At 36.4% G+C, this 27,436-nt stretch overlaps 1 protein-coding gene across 3 annotated transcripts; it reads right to left on the bottom strand.

The window, feature by feature from the left end:
* Positions 1-1,756: 1,756 nt before the first annotated feature.
* On the bottom strand, positions 1,757-26,323 carry LOC140153134 (uncharacterized). 3 transcript variants are annotated; one of them, XM_072175776.1, is made up of 3 exons: positions 26,021-26,314; positions 18,824-21,333; positions 1,757-4,291 (listed from the first exon to the last, which is right to left on the bottom strand). In XM_072175776.1, the coding sequence occupies exons 1-3, from the start codon at positions 26,118-26,120 to the stop codon at positions 3,944-3,946; spliced, it is 2,958 nt and encodes a 985-aa protein (XP_072031877.1). In that variant the 5' UTR covers positions 26,121-26,314; the 3' UTR covers positions 1,757-3,943. The 3 variants fall into 3 exon arrangements, with proteins under 3 accessions (XP_072031877.1, XP_072031879.1, XP_072031878.1); XM_072175778.1 differs by lacking the exons at positions 18,824-21,333; positions 26,021-26,314 and adding exons at positions 6,237-8,722; positions 10,590-10,795; XM_072175777.1 differs by lacking the exon at positions 1,757-4,291 and adding an exon at positions 14,196-16,801 and having other exon boundaries at positions 26,021-26,323.
* Between the last annotated feature and the right edge of the window lie 1,113 nt (positions 26,324-27,436).

The following is a 27,436-nucleotide window of genomic DNA, read 5'->3' as shown; positions in this document are numbered from 1 at the left end:
CCAAACTGCTCATTACATCATCGATTGGTTGTGTCATGCTGACTGTTGTATAAGGTACACTGCCGATCAATCTGCTCCATATTACACAGAGAACTATTTGTGTCAATACAAAACAACTATGCACAAGACGCCCCATTTTAAACAATGGCGACACGATGCCTTTTCGTGCTAAATATGGTCAGGTAGTAAGTGAAACCTAAAGTAGTCGAACTTGAATAGATAGTTCTATTATAGGTCACATCAAGTAGCCGAGTTTATCTGCATTGTAATAACGTCAGTGACATTCATTTATCCCGCCATTCATGGGCAACGAACCGCAATATTGAATGCCAAATATACTCGCTTGATTTTGTTTTCGGCATAGAGAATATGCGGCTGCGATGAGATTGTACTTTCAGGGCAACTCTATCGCCTCAAACCTTTTGAAGATTAATGTTCACATCCCTAAAGCTAGATAATAGTGAACGATTTGTGATGAAATGCTCCGAATGTCAGCTGCCTTAACGTTCCAATGCTCCTACTTTCATATGCTTTAAAGTTCGCTCTAACCTTTTATAGTAATTGCTTTGTTTGTAATCTCGTTTTGTATATTATTTTCTATCATCTTGTAACTGTCCCGAGGATGGTTATTATATCATTATTGTTAGTTATTATTTATTTATTATTATTATTATTATTATTATTATTATTATTATTATTATTATTATTATTATTATTATTATTATTATTATTATTATTAGTGTTATTATCATTATTATTATTATTATTTATTATTATTATTATTATTATTATGCTTATTATTATTATTTATTATTATTATTATTATTATTATTATTATTATTATTATTATTATTATTATTATTATTATTATTATTATTAATGTATTATTGTTATTATTATTATTATTGTTATTATTATTATTATTATTATTATTATTATTATTATTATTATTATTATTATTATTATTATTATTATTAGTGTTATTATTATTATTATTATTATTATTATTATTATTATTATTATTATTATTATTATTATTATTATTATTATTATTATTAATCTGGAATTAATGAGGCAATAAAGCGCACGGAAGAGTTTTCTTTAAACATATACTGTATACTTTAATACATAAAAACAATGGAACCTTCTACATTTTGCAACATTCATACAATAGCTTACAATTTTACTTTCCGTCAAGATTCATTGACAATTTCCATTGCGAAGTATTCACTCAAAATAAAAATGATAAAAATAAAATTGTAAGTTGACATTGTAACGTGTGAGTTATTATAATAAATCTATGTTACCTTGCTGCCATGTCTTTAATCATGTTCATCGGGAAAAATACTAAAAGTTCAGCTTAGAGCATTATGAAAATGAATAAAGAAACATCAGAAGAGAAAACCACATCAATTTATTGTGCAATGTTGAATGCATATTTTATAACCATTGATCAAATGTCATGTTCCGAAAGTCAATAATTGTCACATTTTCTCCTGTCATGATTTCTCGCATCACTTGATCCAAGTTCCGTTTCCCAAAATGAGCCCAAATGGTAATCATAACTACCATCCCATTTTCCATTTCCATGCTATATTTCATCAATTTTATTTGAAATGTATTTATTGTCGTTCACGAAAGCTGTTTTTCCCCATTGGTACATCCATGAAATATATATTTAAGTTGGATGTCATGTGTCTTATTAATAGCAATATTAGGTCCAAACCGCGCATTGTGGCCAATCATTCAATTATCGAATAAAGAGAGCAAATTATTCGTACCACTTCAACCACCTAGAGAATAGAGTGTTTGATTTTGTAAACTTTTGGTTATTTTGGGAAGTCGCACACTCTCATTTTGGCAAACTATACTGCACACCAAAGTATCCATGGACACAAACAAAAGCAATATCTTAAATACTAAACCTAAATTACCAAAATAAAAGTAAGGCTAACAAAATAATGATGTCTCAAAGCGCCCGCGTGCGTTCGTTTTTCTTAGCGTATCCATTTCAGCTGAAATTTCCCTTTTTTTAAATTTTTTGAGAAATAGTTCATTTTGAAGTTTGAAGAAAATTTATTTAATTCGATTATAGGTATAAAACAATTGATATTTGTACTTCAATTTTATAAATAAATGAACCACACTTTTATGCTGTGTACTTTTGAACACTTTTTGAAACTGCCAAGCGCTTTGAGACATATCATTTTTTGGTCAAATTAATAGACGGATAATTTTGTCCTGCGTATTTCGGTACTTCATTCGCCTCAACGCGACTTTAATTCCCTCAAGTTATACGAATTTGAATGGAAAAAAGAGGGCATTTCAAAAATGACACATTTGGGATATTACTTCCTCCGAGCGATTCAAACCGGTATTTGTAACGGGCGCATCCCAGCGTGGCAGTACAACACTCACTGTCTCATAGTAGCTTACAGATTTCTTTAACTCACTCTGTGTGATCGTATTGTCATGAGGTGAAAGATAGATTGTGAAAGGGGACTACCATCCTTCACGGAGTGATTCTCTTTATAACAACTCACGAATGGAAGACAATATTTTGTTTTATATAGTTATATAAAATTACAAGTGTTTCTAATACTCATTTGCCAACACAACACCATGTTTTGCTGCGAGATAATATTCATGTCCAATAATAATTAAATAAGTGATATGCATAAAGAATAGATTCCTATTTAAGTGTAGACTAGGTATTGTTGGTCGAAGCAGCAAAAACAAACAAACAAACAAACAAAAAAACAAAAACAAAAAACCCAACAACACGATTTTCATTATCTAAATTAATAATTATATTATTAAAAAATAACACTTTGATGTTTTTCAAAAGTTTATTCTACAAATCATATACTTTGAAACTTGCTTGGTTAATTATTGTTAATGAGGTGTGTACGTTTCACAAAAGTGTTGTTGTTTCAGCCCTCCTTACAACATAACTCAAGAACCACATGACCTGCAAAAATATATCTGTGATATTTGAATTCTTCTACACACTCGCTATGAAATGATCAATGCAATTTTTGCCAAAGCTCACTACCATTCGCAAGATGCTGTGAACTACCAAATCGCAACAGTTTAAAGTAGTTGCTAACCTTAAGTTTTTTACTGATCACATTGTCCCTTTTAATTTCGAGCCAAACATGAGGTAAGTCGAAAAAAAATTGCTCTATTTCATAGCTTTTCATTCCAGCGTCATGTTACCAGTGGTTAAAAAAAAGCTAGCAAAACATAGAGTTCCACTGTCCTTGAGTCTCATGTACGGTTTATTGTGAGTTTCTTCCTTCGGCATGTAACAGTATATTAAAGGGTGGTGCAACAATCAAGTGTTCCCCCCCCCCCCGAGGGTGAATTCTAGGGGGTTAAGCATTTTGACAAGTTAAGGGAGGGCAAACAAATTTTTGGCACATACCGTAAAACCTCGTCTACAAGCATATGGAGTGTTTTTGATGACGGCTTAATTAATCCAGGCGCTCTTCATAAACCAAATCATAACATTATGGAGATTGAGCAAATAATTTACCAAAACAGGCGTATACAAACAAGTATTATTGTATGACCAATTTAGTGCATTAGCATGATTACTGCTGTTTCGTATTAATTTAGATTTCATCAAAAACACTCTATATGCTTGTAGACGAGGTTTTACGGTCTGGCATTTTTACGATATTACATCCTGGAACGGCACAGTAAAGCGCAGGTAAAACGTCTAATATCCTGCTCGCTGCACTCGCCACATCACATGATTAGACAATTGAAGGTATTACATTATCATTAGCCTCATTGGGGTTTCCCAAATCTGACAAGTGTAAAGCGGGGTGGGGTTCAAAGATATTTAGCACGTTGGGGGGGGGGGGGGCGATCCCGGGGGCGATATTGGGCAGATAATTTAGAGAAATCACTACTGGGGTACACTATTGCGAAGCCTCTAAACTGATGACTGTTCACTCTGTTCCGTATCCTCAATTAGTGTCGTTTTCGCTGTTTGGTGCGTTAGTTCATGTTGACCATCTCCATTTTCTTGATTCTTGTTCGCTCTGTTTCGAGTTGCATTGCTATTCTTCGTAGTGCTAGACTCAGCTAGGGTATAGTCAGAATGTGTTACCTTAATTTTGTCTTTCCAAAGACGAGCTATCCGAGCATTACATGTGAAAGCAAAAAATATATAAAGACCCTGAAGTGAGTTAATGATTATGTAAATATACCAAAGGGCTGACACACCAGTAAATGCCGCTGAGAAAGCGAAAATCCACGTAAACCCCATAAGAGTCGCTATCTGTAAATTGGGAAAAGAATATAAATGTAGTATTTATGTCAAAGTTACCATGGTTACTTTCACTACATTTTTACAGGGTATGGCCTTTGTTTAAAGTGACAAACAGTGAACCTGGTTAAATAATTTTAAAAGAAGATATAGAAGTTTATGTAAAAATTGTTATAACGTCTAAGTTTATGTAAAAATTGTTATAACGTCTAACGCTCTTTTGCAAACATCCACTCATTAATCACTGCTAATGAAGCCAACCAAAACAAATGTTGAAGTTTTGTTACATATTTCCCTCGGTTTCCATTTCGTAGGTCTATGGAGCCCATGCCTGCAATAACTATATCCAGGAACAAATGATGTGCGCGGAAAAATAGGAAATTGCGCGGAAAAAATAGCAAATTGCACGGAAAGGCGCGGAGAAAAACAGCCAATTGCGCGGAGATTGCGCGGAACTTTCATATATAAAACATACATGTAAAATACAGGAAAAAGAAAATAAAAATGTCAAAATATAAAATTATACACCGTGTCATGTAGGATTTATATTTTGTAACATTTGTGCCAATTGTTGACCATTTTTAGGCATTTTGGCGGCCATTTTGAAAAGCGCCCTGTATCTGGAGTTTCCCACCATCTGGCAAGATTGCACTTTTAAAATTATTCTCCATGCTTCAAAGTACACGAAAAGTACCGGCAGTAGCCAGTGCAACAATCCTCTCCAAGTACAATTATTCAGTAATAATACATGATAAGTACACGAAACTAAGCAAAACTGGTACGAGACAGATTAGCAAATGGTTACATTACTGTAACGCTTTAAACAAATCTGTCATTTCAAAACAGACGAACAAAATGACCATTTTCGCTCACACTTCATAGTGAATTGCGCGGAAAAACTCAAATTTCGCGGAGCAAATGAAATTGCCCGGAGAAACGAACATTTCGCGGCGCGTCGCGTGATTCTGCGCCGCGAAAATGGTTGGACCCTAGCTATATCCCAGTTTAAACAATGAGATGAGGTCAGTGCCATTTCCTTTATTAGTCTACATAATACAATGTCTCTCTGAAAGAACTGTATTTTGTTTGTTTTTTAAATTTTTAAATATTTTAATGCCACAACAACAAAAAAGTGCTTTATTTTTCGTGTACAACTCATGTACTACTCTACTGAATCCCTGATCGGGATTAAAATAATGACTGTTATTTCAAGAACGAAATTCAAAGAGTTTTGAAAGGTGTTTTATTATGGAATTGCATGAAATATTCAATCTTTTATACACATTTATATTCAATCTTGTTTGGTTCATGAATTTAAGGCGTCGGTCACCCACCTTTGCATGCACAGTATTTTTTGTGGGTCCTGGAAGCAGACACAGCAAATTGCATTCTGAATACGATGAATCTCTTTCTGAAATCAAATGATTTCGATTTTTTGAAATCCACGAAATGATACAAATTTTATGGCAAATTGTTAAAAATTGATATTTTTTAATGTTTTTTACATTTAACAGTCCTCGAAGTAAACCTAAAACCTTATAAATCTAATGATATGCACTTAAAGTGTGTGCAGCTTGGCGTAAATACCGTCCATCATATGAAAATTTTAAGCTTAAGTATTAAAGATATACATTTTGTCCCCCAAAAGACCTAAAATCTTTTAAAATATATAATATCATTAGATTGATACAATTTACTTCGAGTAGTACTGTTAAAATATCACTACTCAATACGTTGCCATAAAATTTGTATTATATCGCAAATTAAAAAAAATATCAAAATTATTTGATAGCACAAGAACATTCCTCATATTCAAAATTCAAGTTGGTGTGTCTGATGTGCTCTCAGTTCCCACAAACATACGTGAAAACGTTGCTATCCGAGTCCGTAGTTACTAAAAATAAAATTTCCGATGGTACAATTCTTTCAGCGACACCTGTTGACGTAACCCACTTACCTTTGCATATATGGATAATTCTTCTTTGATGTTTTCTAATGCAGATCGTTCTTGTTTCAGTGTCCTTGTCTTTCTTTTGGTTCTATGTATGCTCCACATTATCTGGGCAAAGAAGACGCAGTTAATGATCAAGCACATCAATAACGGTCCGCCAAACACCACCAAATTTGAGTATTGGTTATAAATCCAACACGCACCTTCGTTACCATAATAAAACGGGATCTCGGAGCATGCGCACAAATGTATGACAAGACATGGAACAATTATGCCAAAAGGTGTGAGCCAGCCGTAGAGTAGATATCGGTAGATACGTGCCTGTTTGTCCTGCTGTGATCTTATTAATTTGCTCGAGAAAGTTCGGTTTAGATCGTAAGAGAGAACAGTACTCCAAGTGAAAGTGCATAACCAGAGATAGTGAGACAACACAGCGATAAATGTGCAAGCATTTGCATTCTCAGTATATCCAGCACCCAATAAAAACACCATCTGAGCTGTGAACAGAGCAGCCACCAGATTCATAATGGCTTTAATTGCAGGTGTGCGCAACGAAGCAAACATCACATATGTTAGAAATGTTATCGAAAGTGCTATCATCGATATTATACATCCAACTACACTGAGAATGACCTGCGATGTATCGTAAGCTACAAATGTGATGGTTCGAGTCGCGTTGCGAGTTCCGTTCCTTTCAAAGAATGAGCATACTTGAATTTGTCCATCCATTGTATACAGGTACTCTTCTCGGCTGAAAATGTCACCAGTTGGTTCATAAAGAATGTCTTCATTGGAATAATTAGTGAACAAAGATGCATTTAGTGTTACCAAAGAGCAAGAGATGTTACCTATGTCACATAGCTCCGCAGTAACCAATTTATCAAACTCATTATCGTTACCATTTAACTCGTAGTGTAAGGACAGATTTCCACTGGTAAATAAAATTTCGCTGTTTCTGTTGGTTATAATTGTGCTGGTGTTTCTCTTTTTAATCATAACATCAGAGAGTATAACCTGTTTGGTGCAACTTGCGGGTTCTGAATCGCAAAGAAGGTACAACGTAAAAGCGTTGACATGACATGATTGTTTTGGAAACGTATCGTTATCCGAGGGTAAAAAGATCATATCGAAAGACGTTTCTAAATCGGCAAAGGAGACAGTAGAATTAATGACGAAAGTATACGAAATAAATTGTGTTCCTCCACACTTGGATGTTTCATTTCTAACGTGAAGATCAAGACGATGGAATATGTCGTTTAAACATTCTGATTCAGCTGTGTCACCAACAGTGTCTTTACAATCAGAACTGGTTGCATTTACCGTCACTACAAAATCCCCATTACATTCAGTATCATTATCAGATGGCATAAACACACACTGGCCTGCGATTAGTGAGTATCCTTGTGAACATGACAACAGTGTGCATGTATCCGCAAAAGGATCGTAGACTTCGTTGTCTTTGCAGCTTACAGTATCAATTGTTACGACAGTGTCTTGAATTTCAACTGTGACACCGCTATCAGAACTGAAATCAACAATGACCGATATTGGGACAATTTCTGGTCCTCTTCCTCCGGGACCCGGGAGCCCCGGATTTTCATCTGTTGGCCCGCCAGGACCAATAGGCTTCAACCCTGGATCTGGTAAGCCTCCTCCGGGACCGTCAAATTTAGAACGTTGATATATTCTAGGGATATTGTCATGTTCACAGTCTAGCAATATTTCAAAAAATTTCTTGTCGATTGAATTTGAGCAAATATAACAATCTGGATTGCGATAAACAACATCTTGTTCGTCAACCACATATGCAGTGTATCCTCTACATCTGTTCAAGACATTCTCTCGAGTATCTCGAAAACAGTCAGTAGAGTCGTGAAGATCAGGGTAACAAGGTCGAGTTCCAATTGTAGAAACAAATTGCCCCGGCGTACCAAATGTTATTGGACAAAATTCATTAATTACTCTCAACGTTGTCACCAAGGAAGCTCCTGCGTCTAGACCACTTTGGACATCCTGCAGTACTTCCTCATTGCATTGAGCCTGCAACTTCCATATAATAATATTCTCTACAGGAATAGCGTTACATAATGCGCAGTAAACGTTTCTAAAACTTACACCATTCTTGGTTTCGCTAACTGGGATCATGGATTGCAAGTCCGTTATGTTTGGTTGATGACATCTTGTTACTAAATCTAAGTTAACTCCCAATTCAGGGCATTTATCTACCATATAAAATCCACTTTTTGTCATTCCTGACGATTCATCAAGTGTTGGAACTACGCAGCCAATCTGCGCATGCTCAATGTTATGTTCGTCAAGTTCTGAGACAGAGGTAGACTGGGCGATACAAGATAAAGAACAGCAATCATCGAATAGCTGACAGATATTGTCGCATCTGCAACCACCCCTACTGGATTCACATCCTGTACATTGGTGTGCGTATGGGCAGAGTGGAATGCTGGCTGTCACATTTTTGTTAAGGATATCTATATCTGGAAAAGACAATAGTAAAAGGAAATTAATCTGAAAGCCTAAAAGGCACATTATTATATATAAATATGTATTTCTTTTTCATATTTTCAATCATATAGAGTAAACATTACAGTTTTCACCTAACATCAAATTACTGATAAAGAAGCCTAAACTATGTTGGAAATTAATTATGAGAAATTGTTTTTAGAATAAGTTTTCACATTCAAAAATGACAGCCAGTGAAAAAAATTCACTGACCATCCAGGATTTGAACCTATATAGAACCTTCGAGTCACTGGACCGATGCTCTACTGAGCTAATGAGTCAGATGGGGGAAGAGCAGTGATATTATCATCCATATGTCTTCAGTTCAGATTACTGTTGACAAACCTCAAATTAAAGCAAATGATTTGCATTGTCTAGAATGCTACTGGTGTAATAGAGCAAGTATTAAAGGCCAACCCCTACTGAACCCTTCAGACCACGACCTATTTTATAATGTTACACACTAAGCGAGCACTAAGAGTATACTGTTCCACATTTGACTTATTTTACATACTAGTAATGAAGATAATGTCAAAATTGTTTTTTGTAAAAGTGAACACATGAACTCATACTTGTGTTTCATACATAAACATAACACCAGAGGTTGAGATACAGATTCAAAGCCACCTAATATTCAACTAATTTAAATTTCACGATCCTGCCAACATTGTTATTAAAGAAACGAATTAGAGAAGAAAAAGAGCTAAAAAATTCCCCAAAGTATTTAAATAGAACCTTTCTATCTCTGTTTCTTTGAAATAGGCTTTGAATAATAAAACGCAGTAACAAATTAATGTAATTACTGATATTAAACAACATAGTTTTCTGTAATTCTGTACCATTCGTAAACATGGTTGACAAATCTGAAATAAGTATCATCATATTATGTCATAAAAACCATACCATTTAACCGCAGGGTCAAAGAATCTACTAAATAAAACGCGCATCTATGGTAATCACGAGTAAATCACATCCTGTTCCCTATATATCATTTCCGATTATACCAGCCAAAATTATACCAACCTTATATGGCTACGCAAAAGGATATCATGCCCTTGTATCAGATTACATTCTGCATTTTTTTTTTTATTTATTAGAAATTGTAACATTTCACTGTTCTGGTCCAGTTCAAAAACACATGCTAATCCATGGGAAATCCATGGACCGTTCCAAGCTCATATATATGATAAAAATGCACAAGACTGGATAGCCAGTGTATGCTAATAAGATGCTGGCCCAGATAGCTTTGATAAACAAAGCAAGAAATGGAAGAATATAGCAAGGAAAAGGAGAGAAGGCCACTCCCAAACTCAATTTTACTCTTAGCCGTTAGACCGGTATTGTATTCAATCTATGATTGCAGACATACACAGGTGATGAGTTCAACTTTCTTGTAGTGTTTTTATCTATTGCTATGGTAGTTAATCCGATTTATCAGATTATTACGTAACTTCGCCAGCATATACAATGGATGTTGACAAAAATACGGAATAAACTACGCATTTGAGGAAAAAACTAATTACGAAAACCAAATCAAAGATTTAATTTGACCTTAAAGTTCTAAAAAGTTTTGTTTAAAACATATCGTTTATATAGTAGCTTATAGCATGTCATTGAAAAAAACAATCTGAAGCTGTTGAATTATAGTGGTACGGATTCAACAACCAACATAAAACTATCGTGTGATGACTATCGGCTGGTAGTTCATTGCTACTATTGATACAACTGAGTCTGAATCCAGCATATTCGCAAGATTCTGTGATACAAAATTTGCACTTTCTAACCAAGTTCACTGGCATTAGTTTACAATGAAATGTCACTGAATTGCTAATATCTACTTACCCGTTATATTCTGAGCGATACTTTGATGAGCTGGTAGACCTAAAATAGCCATCCACATGGTGAAACACAGCTCAGACACTAGTAACATATTTGACAACATTGTGGTATTGCGATTCGCGAGATCTGTACTTGACGAAGTGAGAGTTAAAATCAAAATGATGAGCTATTACAAAATTGAGGAAACTTTTTTGGCACCAGACATATATCCGGAATGGTTTAATAGTTCGCAGTTTATTCGTAGTATTGAATCATATTTCCCTCCCACTGGTATTAATTGTAATACTATCCTCAGGGTGTTAAAACTGAATAGCTGCTACGTGCAGATAATAGTACAACGAGACGCTTATTTATAAATATTGTTGAAAAACGCGGTCACTTTTTCTTTTTTAGTTTTGTTTCATTCCACACATAAGTTTTAGTCTAAGTTTAAGCCATACATCCTAAGGCATACATGTAAAGGGTTTACCATTACGATATGAATATTATGTATGCACCTTCTTGTCAACACCGTTTTTGGCTATGTCATGTTTCAACAGAGCACCATCTTCTGATTCCTCTGAGCATATACCAGGGCCGTAGCAAGCGGGGCAGCCGGGGATGCCATGGCCGCCCCACTTTTTGAGAAATTTGTTATGTTTTTCTTTATATCTTTATTTCAATTTGGTGATATATTTGTATTTTGGCCGCCCCACATTTGTCATGGCCGCCCCACATTTTACAACCTTGCTACGGCCCTGGCATATACCGTGTGATGGCGGTTAACAAGCTCCCGGAACAAGCTCTGTGGAAATGTGCCGGGTGATGCCGTTGACATTTCCTTTTCCATTAATATGTTACTCTGCATGATCCGGGGTGGATCATGCTGTATCAAAACGTGGATACAAGCAGGGTAACAATTTCCGGGTACCGGACGTACGCATACGAACAGCTGTATATATCACCGATATGGTCATAATCATTTTCGCCCAAACTGCTTTCCGGACTTCCGGGGTTTTCGGTGCAAAAAATGAGGAATTCACTCGATTTTTAGTAGAAACATGCAGGGTAACGAATTTCGGAATTTTCGTACCCCCCCAATGGCTTGTCTTCTGTGGAAACACGCTGATAGTCATATCCTGAATAAAGAAAATTTCTCTACCGAGAGTCCAGTTTCTCAGAACACTTCTAGTTATAATAATCAATACACACTCCTTATTATAATATTTAGAATAGCAAACACTGGATGAAATTTGGGTAAAAATGCGCAATTTTAGAGAAAATTCCCCCAAATCCCCTAATCTTTTTTACCCAACTCTTTTGGGTCAACATAACAAAAGATTATTTTTTAAATCATCAAAAAGCAGAAAAGGTTTAGTAGTTATGAGGCCCAAAGGTTTTCATCATTCCAGGGTCCCGGTTAAGATCAACCTTTCAGGAATATTAAACCTCACATGTTGGCAGTTAAATCAAAATTGAAGCAAGTGTGTACCGCTTCTTCATTTTCATCGTATATAAACACGCAACACTCCTCCTTCATTTCTTTGAACAAGTTCATTAGGAATGTTGATATCAACTGTGAATTTTCTTCATTTTGAACAATTCCAAGTAAAAACGAGGTGATTTACTCACGTTTTTAGTGACGTTTCACAACTACACTAGTGGCTTCCTCAGACTGGCAACTCATCACATCTGACTGCTTGCTTTTATAGGCAACAGGATGCACCGTGGAGGGCGTGATGAGTTGGTCAGGCTATATATTAGCTGTGTCAAATTTAGTGTCTGAAAGTGATGAAACACTTTTTTTAAACAAAATCTGTTTAACGTTTAATGAACACCGGCAATTAGAATGGTACATTGTTTCTAATGTAATGCATAATACTGACAGCATGCGTTAGATTGTTGATAATACTGAACAATAAAGTGATACTGCGATTGTATTGAAGTGAAGTAATCTAAGAGCAGGGGTCTGGTGGTTCACCTTGATGTACTTTTCTCCCCCCACCAGACAGTCACCCATCATGACCCATGCAATCATCTTTCAGCATAAAACAATGATTCATTTACATGAATTTTGACATGAATGAGTTTTCTTTTATTATTTTTATTTAGCCAGTATTTCAAAAATAGTAAAATCACTGTAGGAGTATTCACTTGTAAATGATAGACTGAAGCGGTTGCAAAGATCTAGAGCAACGGCTCTCTTGAATAAAGTTAAAGAATAAATAGGTCATCAGAGAAGAGGTTGGATGTCAGCATCCAACCTCTTAACTGCAGCCTATTAACTGTGGCCACATCATAGTTAGTGTTACGCCTTTATCCAAGAAAGCCATCACTTTAGATCGGATGCAAGATGAACCAACATACCCATTACAGGTAAAGGTTCACCCTTCTGGTGAAATGTATGCGTGTAAAACTCATTTCTCCTTCCAAATGATTTCATAACAAGTGCTGAATAAAACTTCAAAGAAAACCTCATTCATGCCAATATTAATGTCAACGAATCATTGTTTTTCAATGAATGGTAGTTGCATGGGTGACTTAGGAACCAGAGGCAGAAAGGTGAAGGGAAAAAAATCAATCATAACATTGATTTCGAGAACATTTTGTACATTACATGTATGGGATGTTGAAAAGTGCAACGTTTTTCTAAAAGCATCATTTTTGGAAAATGTGATTATTTTTGACCAAAACATTGGTTTTGGAAATAGGAAAACATTTGAGAGTTGAAACACGATTCCTCTATTCACATATTTTTTCAAAATCAATAAAACGTATGTCAAGTTATGCAAAGAAATGTTTTACAATTTTAGGGGTATTTATTTTGAGCACTGTATAATACAGACCGCAAGAGAATTAATATTTAATAATAATAATAATAATATTTTATTCTTATCAATTGCATTGAATTAAAAATCTCAAGGCGATGAACATATTACAAGCATAAATTCATGAACACAATATTAAAAATACGGACTAGCATTTAAGAGATCGGTCACCCACCTTTGCGCAGTATATTTTGTGGGGCCGCAGAGCACAACAGACACACCAAATTGCATTTTGAATATGAGGAATGTCTTTTGATATAACAGTTCTCGAAGTAAACTTAATGAATAAAGTCTATGTAGCTGGCAGGAAAAGCCGTCCATCATATGAACATTTTGACATTTCGTATTGAAGATATACATTTCTCTCTCTCAAAAAAGTATTTTATTGCTTTTATTCAAAATGTAATTTGGTGTTTCTGATGTGCTCTCTGGTCCCACAAAAATACGTGAAAACATCGCTATCCGAGCCTTTAAAACACAGAGAAAAAGAGCACATCGATGGATATTGCACATGCACTATGGAATTATTTCGCACGAGCATAAAAACAGCATTGTGCCATTGTGGAATATACATCAAATGACAAAACTACTTCATGTAGTATATAATATATCACAATGCATATTGTACGAAAAATAAATGCACACAAATGCACAGAATCCAAACACCAAACAACTGACAACAAAATAATTATAGTTCCACAGCAAAATCATATTTGACATCTTCTAAGCATTCTTCTAAGCAATCTTCTGTGAGTATACATTATGTTACAACAAGACAGTAAGTTTTAAAAATATCGAAATTAAATTTCAAAAAGATGTGGTTTAAGAATAAGAAGACGTTTGAACTGGCCAATTGATGTGGAAGATCTAATACTAAGTATAATCTGGGAGTTTATTCCATAAGAGAGGAGCAGCGATACTGAATGCACAATCACCGTAAAACTTGGTATTGCTCCCCTAGCGGGAAGATGGAGAAGGTGTTGTGATAATGAAGGTACTAGTTATGTTCACCCTGGTATATCCTAAATAAAGACATAAGATATGCTATAATTAGAACCAGCAGCCAATAGCTGCATCTTTAAGCTCCGATTTAAGACCTCAGTCGTTGAAATTGGTCAAGAAAGAAACGGTGATCCTGATCCAAAATGTCAAGGAAGATGCAAATTCAAAAGTTGCAGATTGCACCTTGGATACAATATTTATTTGCACACGAAGCGTTCTCGAAGAACAGAATTAGTGCCGTGCTTTTCATTGAATAGATTAAAACATTAAAGTGCAACTTTTGATTTCGTTCCTTCCCGGGGTTTGCAATCACCGTTTCTTTAATTATCAACCTATTTAAACAAACGAGATCTTAAATCAGAACTAAAGGGTACAGATATTGGCTGCTGATTTTAATTTTGACATAAACATGATAAATGTCTTTATTCTGTGATTTTCCGTGTTGCTCGTACTTGTTCGTAGCCTATTTTTGTTTTCGTTGTAGACGTTACGGAAATCAGCTGCTGACTCTGTTAATGGTGATTACAACGGAAATACGTCCGTAAAACGTCGGACTACCGTCGAGTGTCACGCACGGTTCCTTCTACATATATATCAAAGGGTGGTACAACAATTAAGTGTCCCCGAGGGTAAATTATAGGGGGCTACACATTTTGACAAGACCAAGTGGGGGACAAAGCAAATTTTTGGCAAGTCAAAAGGGACTGGCCAACCAATTTTGCCACACATTTTTGTGGCATCTTTTCGATATTACGCCCTGAAATGGCGTATAAAAGAGTAGGTAAAATTTCCTGCTCGTTCCACTCCCACACATTAGACAATTTAAGGTATTACAGGGTGTAACAATAAAATTTGTACAATTCTGAAAATAGAATTACACAGGTATGCTGCTTATTTATATGTCTATCAAGATAATTTCTTTAGCCACCAGATAAGCTTTGTTCCAATAAAATCGGTGATATACAAGTGAAGATATGGCCAATTATGTAACCTAGTCTTAAAACCGCTTGGGCCACTTTTGTCCAAGTGTTTCAAAAGTGACTGAATAGAGTTGAACCATGGACCAGTTGGACGGTGCTCTTATGATAGGTAGTTTTAAACAATGGGGTATCCGTATTCGAAGTGGTAGAAATGATTACATAATAGAATATCACCTTGAGTTTTTGAAAGTCACAACTAAGCACTGACACAACAACCTCATTTACTAAAAATCGTGGCAGCAGCTCAACAACTTCAACACCAATTCACATTGGAAGAGCGTATTTTTGTGGTTGTGACATTCGGTAGCACATGGAGTCAAGCAAAAACCATACGATTGTTTATAGCTCATTTTCCAAGCTCACATCTTCCATCAAGGCATACAATTACATATAATTATGGAGAAGTATGTAGTATTTGTTAACAGAAATGCTGCCAATAGTGGTCGCCCAGAACAGCTAGAAGCCCAGCTGAACTTAATTTCAAAATTTTATTGTTTTGCACTTATGGATGCAACAACTGTTCTCAGTTTTACCAATGATATCTATAGGGGCCTAAGGTTATTTGAAAGAAATTTCATGACTTCATTTATAGATTTTAAAGAAACATCATATTATTACTAAGTTCATGTTAATTATATGAAGAAACACCACTTATAATTCTTTTGTGTCAGTTCTTTGATGTTTAATGCACGATACGCATATCTACGCGGTTCAAACTTGATATGCGCAAACATGGCAAAAGTGGCCCAACACGTTTTCTGGACTATTTAATTAATCGGACATAACTTTTGAACCCAAGCTAGTATAAAAGAAACCAACCAAACGTCTTCTTTTAGCCAAGATATTACTGATTGTATTGCATATAACATTTGTGCCATAACTATTTTAGTTTTTTCCTGAGAAGTCAAAATGCAATTGTATAAATTTTATTGTTACACCCTGTACATCTGAGTTTCCCAAATCTGACATGTGTAAAGCAGGATGAGGTTCAAAGATATTTGACACGTTGAAGGGGGTGGGGTCGATTTTGGGCAGACAATTATGAGAAATCACCACAGGGGTACACATAATTATTGCGAAGCTCCTAAACTGATGACTGTTCACTCTGTTCTGTATGTAGTGTAGTATTCCCAGTTTGGTACGTTAGTTCATGTTGACCAACTCCATTTTCTTGATTCTTGTTCGCTCTGTTTTGAATTGTATTGCTACTCTTCGTAGTGCTAGACTCAGTTAGAGTATGGTCAGAACGTGTTCCCTTAATTTTGTCTTTCCAAAGACGAGCTATCCGAGCATTACACGTGAAAGCAAAAAATATGTAAAGACCCTGAAGGGAGTTAATAATTATGTAAATGTACCAAAGGGCTGACACACCAGTAAATGCCGCTGAGAAAGCGAAAATCCATGTAAACCCCATAAGAGTTGCAATCTGTAAATTGGGAAAAGAAATGTAATAATGGAGTTATTTCTTTACTTTATGTCAAAGTTACTTTCATTACATTTTCGCCAGCCCATAGGGCTGGTACCTAATTCTGAGATGGGGTTTGTGTACACTAAAGATTAGCTAAGATTATAGCCTTCTTCTATTGGTATGAATTATTTTTTTTACTTCTCGTGGTGGAAATGTTTTTGATGTCTGCTAATTCGATTGGCAAGGAAAAGAAAGTACGTTTTGCCGTTTCAACGAACGAAAACGATTGAGTATTGCCAAAGTTACTGTAGTATGTTTGAATTAATTATGACTTAAAAAGTTATCATAGGTTAGGCCGACACATATAAACATAAACTTGGGCAGCAATCAGCATATCAAAAAAATGACATGGTCAAAGCGGGGGAATGATCACGAGGTCATATCAGTGGACTACTGAGCATAGCATGATGTTTGGTTGCCTGTGAGTGCATAATTGATATGTTGATAACAGATCTAATGTTGTAGAATCAAAATCTTCATTATATGGACCACATTGAAGTCAAAGTAATTATCTATCCTATCCTATATCGTTTTATGGATAAAATTGACTCAAAATGTTATTGATGATATTATTGCTATCTTTAACATCAGTTTTGTCTTTTCAACGGGAAAAATCCGATTGAAAATAAAGTTTTTAGGGCTAGCTATAATATTGAACAATATATCCCATATTTTGACATGCACTTATAGAAAATAAATAAATTATTGTCTTACTTTATAAATTATAAATACTGTAAAATGACACATAACTAAAGTGAGGCCAATTTCTATCTTTTTTATTTGATTCATAAAATTACATTCAACAAAATGTTTGAAGACTGAGAAAACACACAATGCAGACTATTACAGAATGGAGTAGGTAAGATGCCATGTCCATAGCTTTGCAGGAGTTTCGGACTAACAATCAACACATTCAAAAAATACAGTTTAAAAGTGAAGATTGTAGTGAATGATCAGTCCTTTATCATGTGCTTGCCACTATCTACTTTATAGTAAACTATACATTGCGAAATAATATAAAATCATTTTAAAATAAAATGTGCATGTAAGTTGAGTTTACATAGCGAATTAACTAGCAACTGCAGTGTATTTCTTGATTTTAATAACAAGCATGGGTAAAAAGCAGTAAAGACAAAAATGCAGAACAATTTGGAGTAATGAGTTGACAGGAGTTATAGGAGTTAATGTTTTTTGCTGTTTCAGTGTGCATGTTCTCGCCATTGATGGTTTGGTGAACTGTCATGTAACATGGATGTAAGCGTGATCCTAAAAATGCCTTTCACGGTGACCCAAACTATTTACAAGACCTCTTCTGCATTGAGGCTGGCCTTCCCTTTTAAAGGGAATTTTTATACAGGGTATGGCCTTTGTATAAAGTGACAAACAGTTAAAAGAAGACACGGGGTGTCAATTTAAGAATAGTATGTGAAAAATTGTTGTAAGGTCTAACGATCTGTTGCAAGTACCCACTCATTAATCACTGCTAATGACGAATGTTGAAGTTTTGTTACATATTTCCCCCGGTTCCATTGCGTAGGACTATGGAACCCATACCAGCAATAGCTATATCCAAGTTTAAACAATAAGGTAAATGCCACTCTGAAATGTCTCTCTGAAAGAACTGTACTGTCAGAAAAAACAACAAAACAGAACGGAATATGCGCGATTTGCACAGTATTTTTGTGGGTCCTGAGAGCACATCAGACACAACAAATTGCATTCTTAATACGAGGAATGTCCTTCTGATTAATTTTTAATACTTTGCCATAAAATTTATATATTTTAAATTGTATTGCAAATTTGAATAAATCTAAATCATTTGATATCAGAAGGATATTCCACGTATTCAAAATTAATTTGGTGTGTCTAATGTGCTCTCAGGTCCCACAAAAATACGTAAAAACGTTGCTATCCGAGCCTGCTAAAAATACAATTTCCGATGGTACAATTATTTCAGCGCTACCTGTTGACGTAACTTACCTTTACATATATGGATAATTCCTCTTTTATGTTTTCTAATGCAGATCGTTCTTGTTTCAGTTTCCTTGTCCTTCTTTTGGTACTATGTATGCTCCACAGTATGGTGGCAAAGAAGACACAGTTAATGATCAAGCACATCAATAACGGTCCACCAAACACCACCAAATTTGAGTATTGGTTATAAATCCAACACGCACCTTCATTGCCATAATAAAACGGGATCTCGGAGCATGCGCACAAATGTATAACAAGACATGGAAGAATTATGCCAAAAGGTGTCAGCCAGCCGTAAAGAAGATATCGGTAGACACGGGCCTGTTTGTCCTGCTGTGATCTTATTAATTTGCTCGAGAAAGTTCGGTTTAGATCGTAAGAGAGAACAGTACTCCAAGTGAAAGTGCATAACCAGAGATAGTGAGACAACACAGCGATAAATGTGCAAGCATTTGCATTCTCAGTATATCCAGCACCCAATAAAAATACCATTTGAGCTGTGAACAGAGCAGCCACCAGATTCATAATGGCTTTAGCTGCAGGTGTGCGCAACGAAGCAAACATAGCATAAGTTAGAAATGTTATCGCAAGTGCTATCATCGATATTATACATCCAACTACACTGAGAATGACCTGCGATGTATCGTAAGCTACAAATGTAATGGTTCGAGTCGCGTTACGAGTTCCATTCCTTTCAAAGAATGAGCATACTTGAATTTGTCCATCCATTGTATACAGGTACTCTTCTCGGCTGAAAATGTCGCCAGTTGGTTCATAAAGAATGTCTTCATTGGAATAATTAGTGAACAAAGATGCATTTAGTGTTACCAAAGAACATGATAGATTAGCTGTTTCACATAGCTCTGCTGTTACCAATTTATCAAACTCAGTATCGTTACCATTTAACTCATAGTGTAAGGACAGATTTCCACTGGTAAATACAATTTCGCTGTTTCTGTTGGTTATAATTGTGCTGGTATTTCTCTTTTCAATCATAACATTAGAGAGTATAACCTGTTTGGTGCAACTTGCGGGTTCTGAATCGCAAAGAAGGTACAACGTAAAAGCGTTGACACGACATGACCGTTTTGGAAACGTATCGTTATCCGAGGGTAAAAAGATCATATCAAAAGACGTTTCTAAATCGGCAAAGGAGACTGTAGAATTAATGATGAAAGTGTATGTAATAAACTGGTTTTCTTCACACTTGGATGTCTCATTTTTAACGTGAAGATCAAGACGATGGAATATGTCGTTTAAACATTCTGATTCAGCTGTGTCACCAACAGTGTCTTTACAATCATAACTAGTTGCATTTACCGTCACTACAAACTCCCCATTACATTCAGTATCATTACCAGATGGCATAAACACACACTGGCCTGCGATTAGTGTGTACCCTTGTGGACATGACAACAGCGTGCATGTATCTGCAAAAGGATCGTAGACTTCGTTGTCTTTGCAGCTAACAGTATCAATTGTTACGACAGTGTCATGAATTTCAACTGTAACACCACTATCAGAACTAAAATCAACAATGACTGATATTGGGACAATTTCTGGTCCTCTTCCTGGTGGCATAGGATCTATCGGGCCTCCGGGACCCGGGAGCCCCGGATTTTCATCTGTTGGCCCGCCAGGACCAATAGGCTTCAACCCTGGATCTGGTAAGCCTCCTCCGGGACCGTCAAATTTAGAACGTTGATATATTCTAGGGATATTGTCATGCTCGCAGTCTAGCAATGTTTCAAAATATTTCTTGTCGATTGAATTTGAGCAAATATAGCAATCTGGATTGCGATAAATTACATCTTGGTCGTCAACCACATATGCAGTGTATCCTCTACATCTGTTCAAGACATTCTCTCGAGTATCTCGAAAACAGTCAGCAGAGTCGTGAAGATCAGGGTAACAAGGTCGAGTTCCAATTGTAGAAACAAATTTCCCTGGCGGACCAAATGTTATGGGACAGAATTCATTAATTACCCTCAACGTTGTCACCAATGAAGCTCCTGCGGCTAGACCACGTTGGAGATCCTGCAGTACCTCCTCATTGCATTGAGCCTGCAACTTCCATAAAATAATATTCTCTACAGGAATAGCGTTACATAATGCGCAGTAAACGTTTCTAAAACTGACACCATGCTTGGTTTCGCTAACAGGGATCATGGATTGCAAGTCTGTTTTGGTTGGTTCGTGACATTTTGTTGCTAAATCTAAGTCAACTCCTAATTCAGGGCATTTATCTACCATATAAAATCCACTTTTTGTCATTCCTGATGATTCATCAAGTGTTGGAATTACGCAGCCAATCTGCGCATGCTCAATGTTATGCTCATCAAGATCTGAGACAGAGGTAGCCTGGGCGATACAAGACAAAGAACAGCAATCATCGAATAGTTGGCAGATATTGTCGCATCTGCAACCACCCCTACTGGATTCACATCCTGCACATTGGTGTGCGTATGGGCAGAGTGGAATGCTGGCTGTCACATTTGTGTTAAGGATATCTATATCTGGAAAAGACAAAAGTAAAAGGAAATTAATCTGTAAGCCTAAAAAACACATTATTATAAATATGTTTTTCTTTTTTATAATTTCAATTACATTATATAAAGTAAAAGTTATAATATTCAACGTTTTCACATGATATCAAATACTGATAAAGAAAGTAAAACAATGCGGGAAATTAGTTATGAGAAATTGTTTCACATTCTTCGCATTCATCATGTCCATAAATGACAGCCAGTGAAAAAAAACCCCACAGACCATCCAGGATTTGAACATAGAACCTTCGGATCACTGGACCGATGCTCTACAGAGCCAATGAGTCAGATGGGGAAGAGCAGTGATATTATTATCTATAGGTCTTTTGCAATCGTCAAACTTGCCTCAAATTAAGCCAAATAAAGAATGGGGAATACAAGGTTCGTTTTTCAAAACCAAAAAATACTGTGTTTTTTTCACTGACCTGACAGTTTCGAGTGTCTTGGGCGACACTCTTCTTCAGAGTGATCTATGTCCACACACCTCCGGCGGATTTCGGCCTGTAGAGGGCGCACTACTCGTGGAGATGATTGGGTCATAGATGTGACTTAGAAAATGGGCCCCCTCGTCTCTGTTCATGACTTGCGGGGATTTCTTCCTTATCCAGATGGATTCCATGATTCTTCTTGATCTCGCGTCACCTTCCTTGCTAAGGATTTTGGACCCTTGCCAATCGATGACATGATTTTGTTGTACTGAGTGATCAGCTATGGCAGATTTGCTGAGCTCACTTTCCGACTGTTTTCTGGTCTGACGGGTTTTTGAAAAACGAACCTTGTATTCTGAATTTCTGCAAACCTGATGAATTTATTTACGGACTTAAGAAATGAATATGGACAAAATAGCGTGAAAAACGTACGCGACTTGGAAAATATTGGGAAAAAGATCGCCAGACACAGGAATCATCTAGTGTTTAACCTACGTTGTAAGGAATCGGAAATTACCCCACGCAGTTTGCGGCTAAAATGTCCCATCAATACAGCAAACGCTCGCAGTATTGTCAAAAAGGCACAAACCCAGCTAATTCGGGAACGTATCCGGGTAATCAACAACAAAATTACAGACTTTAAGTGCAAGAAATCGCAAATCGAGGATGATTTATTTTCGCGGGTGTCGGAAAACACAAAACAACAGGTGACCGATCACGTGACGCGGAAGTCAGAGAGCGAATTCCAAAAGACAAAATGCCGTCATCAACAAAAATTGGAGAGATTACAACAGTCTTCAAAGAGAAGGAATACGTCTGAAAACCCGGAATTATGAGACTCAAAAAATGGGTCGTGAACCTGTCAAAGCATAAGCTTACTGATCCACAAAAACGTGTTCTCGCCAAGGGCTTGAATTTTGCTCCATCGCCGAACAGAATCCCCTACGATGAGTATATTGTTGCTACGGAGCTTGCATGTTACAAACTACCGCAAAATGAAGCGACGGTGCTCAGATCGGAGATGGCCAACACGAAGTCAAACATTTCCAAGGAGGAACGGCAAGCGATTTTTGATCTTAAAAAAGATGAATCAATCCTCATTTTGCCTGCGGATAAAGGCAAGGCCACCGTGGTTATGGACACTGAGGAATATGAACAGAAGCTTAACAACATGCTCAGTGATGAAAAGACATACGAAGTGCTAACAAAAGATCCTACTGCCAAATACAAACGTGAGTTGGTTTCTATTCTAACTAGATTCAAGACTGAGAATAAGATCACCAGAGCACAGTATGACTATCTTTACCCTACTGCGGAAAATGTCCCCAGGATTTACGCCACGCCTAAAATTCACAAAGAAGGCAACAAAGTCAGACCATTATTGTTGACTAAACTTCCCGAGCTTTGGCTGACATACTTGCACCGTTAGTCGGCACAACTGAACATCATGTGTTAAATTCAAAAAATCTCGCTGAGGACATGGCAGAAGTTTTCATTGAGGAAGGTGAGATATTCAACTCTCATGACGTGGTTTCATTGTTTACCAACACGCCTATCACTGAGTCGCTAGAGGTAATAAAGAACAGACTTCAGCAAGACAGAAAGACCGCACCTTGCTTTCAGTGGACGATGTCATTGAACTTTTGCGTTTCGTCCTCACAACCACATACTTTCTGTTCAGGGGCAACATTTTCAAACAAAGATTTGGCGCGGCCATGGGCAGCCCTGTTTCACCGGTGGTGGCCAACTTATACATGGAGTTTTTTGGAAGAAAAAGCCATCGCGTCCGCCCCTCTTGAGTGTAAACCGCGTATGTGGAAAAGGTACGTGGATGATGTTTTGGAGATTGTAAAATCTGATCAAGTTGACAACCTCACTGATCACCTCAACAGCACAGACCCCACGGACAGTATAAAATTCACTTACGAAAAAGAACATGACGGCAAAATACCATTCCTCGACACACTCATAGTCAGAAAGTCAGACGGCTCAGTGAAATTGCTCATTTACCGCAAAGCTTCGCACACAGACCAATATCTGAATTTTGAGTCTCATCACCCAGTTCACCACAAGCTGGGTGTTGTCCGAACTTTAATGGACAGAATGAATAATTTAGTTTCGGACGAGGATGACAAACAACAAGAAGAGGAAAAGATCAAGAAAGCACTTAGTCTCTGTGGCTATCCAAATTGGTCCTTCAAGAAGGTGAAACAACAGATTGCAAATAAAAAGACTATGACAACATCTAAGAAAAGTGAAAATAGCGAGAAATCCAAAGGACTGGTAGTTATACCTTATGTCAGCGGATTATCGGAGAAGGCCAATAGGATTTTCCAAAAACATGGAATCGCCACAGCAATGAGACCCAACTCAACATTGAGAAAAATGCTCGTCCACCCCAAGGACAAGAGGGATCCAGACTCTACAACAGACTGTGTATATGAGATCCCTTGTTCAAATTGTAATCAGTCATATGTGGGTGAAACGGGGCGACGTTTTTCCACGAGATTAAGTGAACACATGAAAGAAACGGACAAAGTAACGGGTTTGAAAAAGAACTACACCCGTCAGACCAGAAAACAGTCGGAAAGTGAGCTCAGCAAATCTGCCATAGCTGATCACTCAGTACAACAAAATCATGTCATCGATTGGCAAGGGTCCAAAATCCTTAGCAAGGAAGGTGACGCGAGATCAAGAAGAATCATGGAATCCATCTGGATAAGGAAGAAATCCCCGCAAGTCATGAACAGAGACGAGGGGGCCCATTTTCTAAGTCACATCTATGACCCAATCATCTCCGCGAGTAGTGCGCCCTCTACAGGCCGAAATCCGCCGGAGGTGTGTGGACATAGATCACTCTGAAGAAGAGTGTCGCCCAAGACACTCGAAGCTGTCAGGTCAGTGGAAAAAAACCCAGTATTTTTTGGTTTTGAAAAACGAACCTTGTATTCTGAATTTCTGCAAACCTGATGAATTTATTTACGGACCAAATAAAGAATGATTTGCATTCTCTAGAATGCTAGACAGTATACCGCGGAGTGCACTGTTCCATATTTGACTTATTTTCCCGGGCTTAATTTACATACTAGGAATCTAGATACTGTCAAAATGTTTATTTTCAATTGGAAAAGTAAACAAATATAAATTTCACGATCGTGTCAACATTGCTATCAAAGAAAAGAATTTGAGTTAAAGATTTCCCCGAGTATTTGTATCCTTGAAAATGCAGTAATAAAGTAATATAATTAGGGATAACAAACATAGTTTTCTTTACTATTCGTAACCAAGGTTAAATCTGAATTAAATAAGCATCATATTTATGCCTTAAAAACATAACTTTTAACCTCAGGGTCAGTGAATCTCCAAAATAAAACGTGCAGCTATGATGATTAGGATAACGAGTATCACGATTCAATCACATCCTGTTCCCTATCATTTCCGATTATACCAGCAAAAATAATACCAACCTTATATGGCTACGCACAAGAGTACAATGCCCTTGAATCGGATAAATTCTGTATTGTGTTTGTTATTATAATTTGTAATATTATTTTCATAAATACCTATTGTACAGTCAAACCAGCTATTGTTAAGTTAACAGGCCTATTGATAATTAACGATACCAAAACGGCTAGGTGTTTTGGTTTCGCTTCGTATCTTTTGTGAGAAGATCATAATTTTTCACATACTCTTCTAATCGGAAACAAAACCCAGATGTATACAACAATAGATGTTGACAAAGATATAAAATGCATTACGCAATTGATGAAAGAACTATAATTACGAAAACCAAATCAAAGTTCCAAAAAGTTTTTTAAACATATCGTTTATGTCATTGAAAACTCTCTGTTACAGTTACAGTGGTACGGAGTTAGTACCTGAATAAAAAAGAAAGAAAGAAAAAAGAAGAAAGAAACAACAAACTACCGTGTGATAATTATTTGCAGTAAGTACATTGCAACTATTAATACTGAATCCAGCAGGTTTTTATTACGCGATTACATTTATCCAAATAATTTAAGTAGTTTAAACTTTTATTATCTTTCGACATAAGTACTTTAAACTTGATCTTAACACTAGTGTTTATTCCAAATACAGCGCGGTTACAATAATTTGATATAAATATCTCGTGATCGCAAGATTCTGTGATACCAGATTTGGACTCTCTAATCAAGTTCACTGGTATTAGTTTACAATGAAATGTCACCGATTTGCCAATATCTACTTACCCGTTATTTTCTGAGCGATACTTTGATGAACTGGTAGACCTAAAATAGCCATCAACATGGTGAAACACAGCTCACACACTAGTAACATGCTTGACAACATCGTGTTATCGCGAGTTCTGTATTTGACGAGACTTGATATCAAACTGATGAACTATTACAAAACTGAGGAAATGTTTTTGACACCAGACATATCCGGAATGGTTTAATAGTTCGCACTTTATTGGCAGTATATTCAATCAGTTTCACTTTTCCCTCCCACTGTTATTAACTGCAATACAATCTTTAGAGTGTTAAAATTGAATCGCTGGCTACGTGTAAAAAAATACATTAAGGCAGCTGTGTACTCTCAGACATGCTTGTAGTAAAAGTGCAATAACTTTGTAATTATTCGCGTAAGACATATAAAAGTATACATTTTTATAAAGGCAAGACATCAATGAATCTTAATATAAATATAGATTTGGTGTAAAAACAACAGTTATGAAGAAAACCACAAAAAAGTGAGTTTTTGGCAATATTTGTTAGGTACATCATAACAAAAAAACACTCTTTCCAAAATATTTCATTTTGTTTTTATCTCAATCTTGAGGCTCCATTCCAAAATTCCATTCCGCTTTTTTTAGTTTTTTGATATTGGCCTTATTTTTTGAGTTATTGACCATATAAGGCATCAAAATGAACTTTTTAAAATTCACAAACGCCTATTTGCACAAAATGATGCCTAAAATCGGAAATAGACCAAAATATAAAAAAATGGGAAAACCGTTTCTCGAGTCGATCATGCTTCTTACGATGATCATATTTGCTTACATATAGATGCTGTATTTATTGAGTTATCGTGTACCTAAATCGTCATTTTACCGAGAAAATGAACATTGAAATAATGGCCGTTGAAGTGGTCACATTTTGCACTTTCATCGAATCTCACAGGAGAATGCGGCAGTTTTCGTTTTTCTACCTTACATTACATGAACATCGGGTAAATCCACAGCCCCTTGAGAAGTTTGAGCGAAATCCATTCATAACTTGATATTAAAACCCACATTTTATCAGCTAAAACGGAGCCATTTGACCACTAGGTTTTTGTGAAATCAGTGCTTTTCCATAAGATGCGCCGCGCATGCAGATAAGCGTCGCGTATTTGCGCGTTAACAAATTGCGCGATACGCAACGCGATGCGTTATTGCGCGCGTGTACCATGCTGGTACAACAAAGATTTTCTTTCCTTTTCAATTTCAAACACGAGTGGAATAGTGAAATAAAATCCTTAAAATATTGCAGTTGGAGTTTACAAATCTGGATTTTCATTCCTTGTATTTATAAAAAAAACATAACAATGTACAAACATATCAAAAGAACTCAATTTCGCGAAAGAAACAATGTCTAGAGTACACAGCCGCGTTAAGACGCTTATTA

The sequence above is a fragment of the Amphiura filiformis genome, chromosome 5 (genome assembly GCF_039555335.1).
Source record: "Amphiura filiformis chromosome 5, Afil_fr2py, whole genome shotgun sequence".
In the NCBI taxonomy this organism is placed as follows: Eukaryota; Metazoa; Echinodermata; class Ophiuroidea; order Amphilepidida; family Amphiuridae; genus Amphiura; species Amphiura filiformis.
Note: the sequence above shows the minus strand (reverse complement) of the source record. Positions and strands in the feature narration are given on the sequence as shown.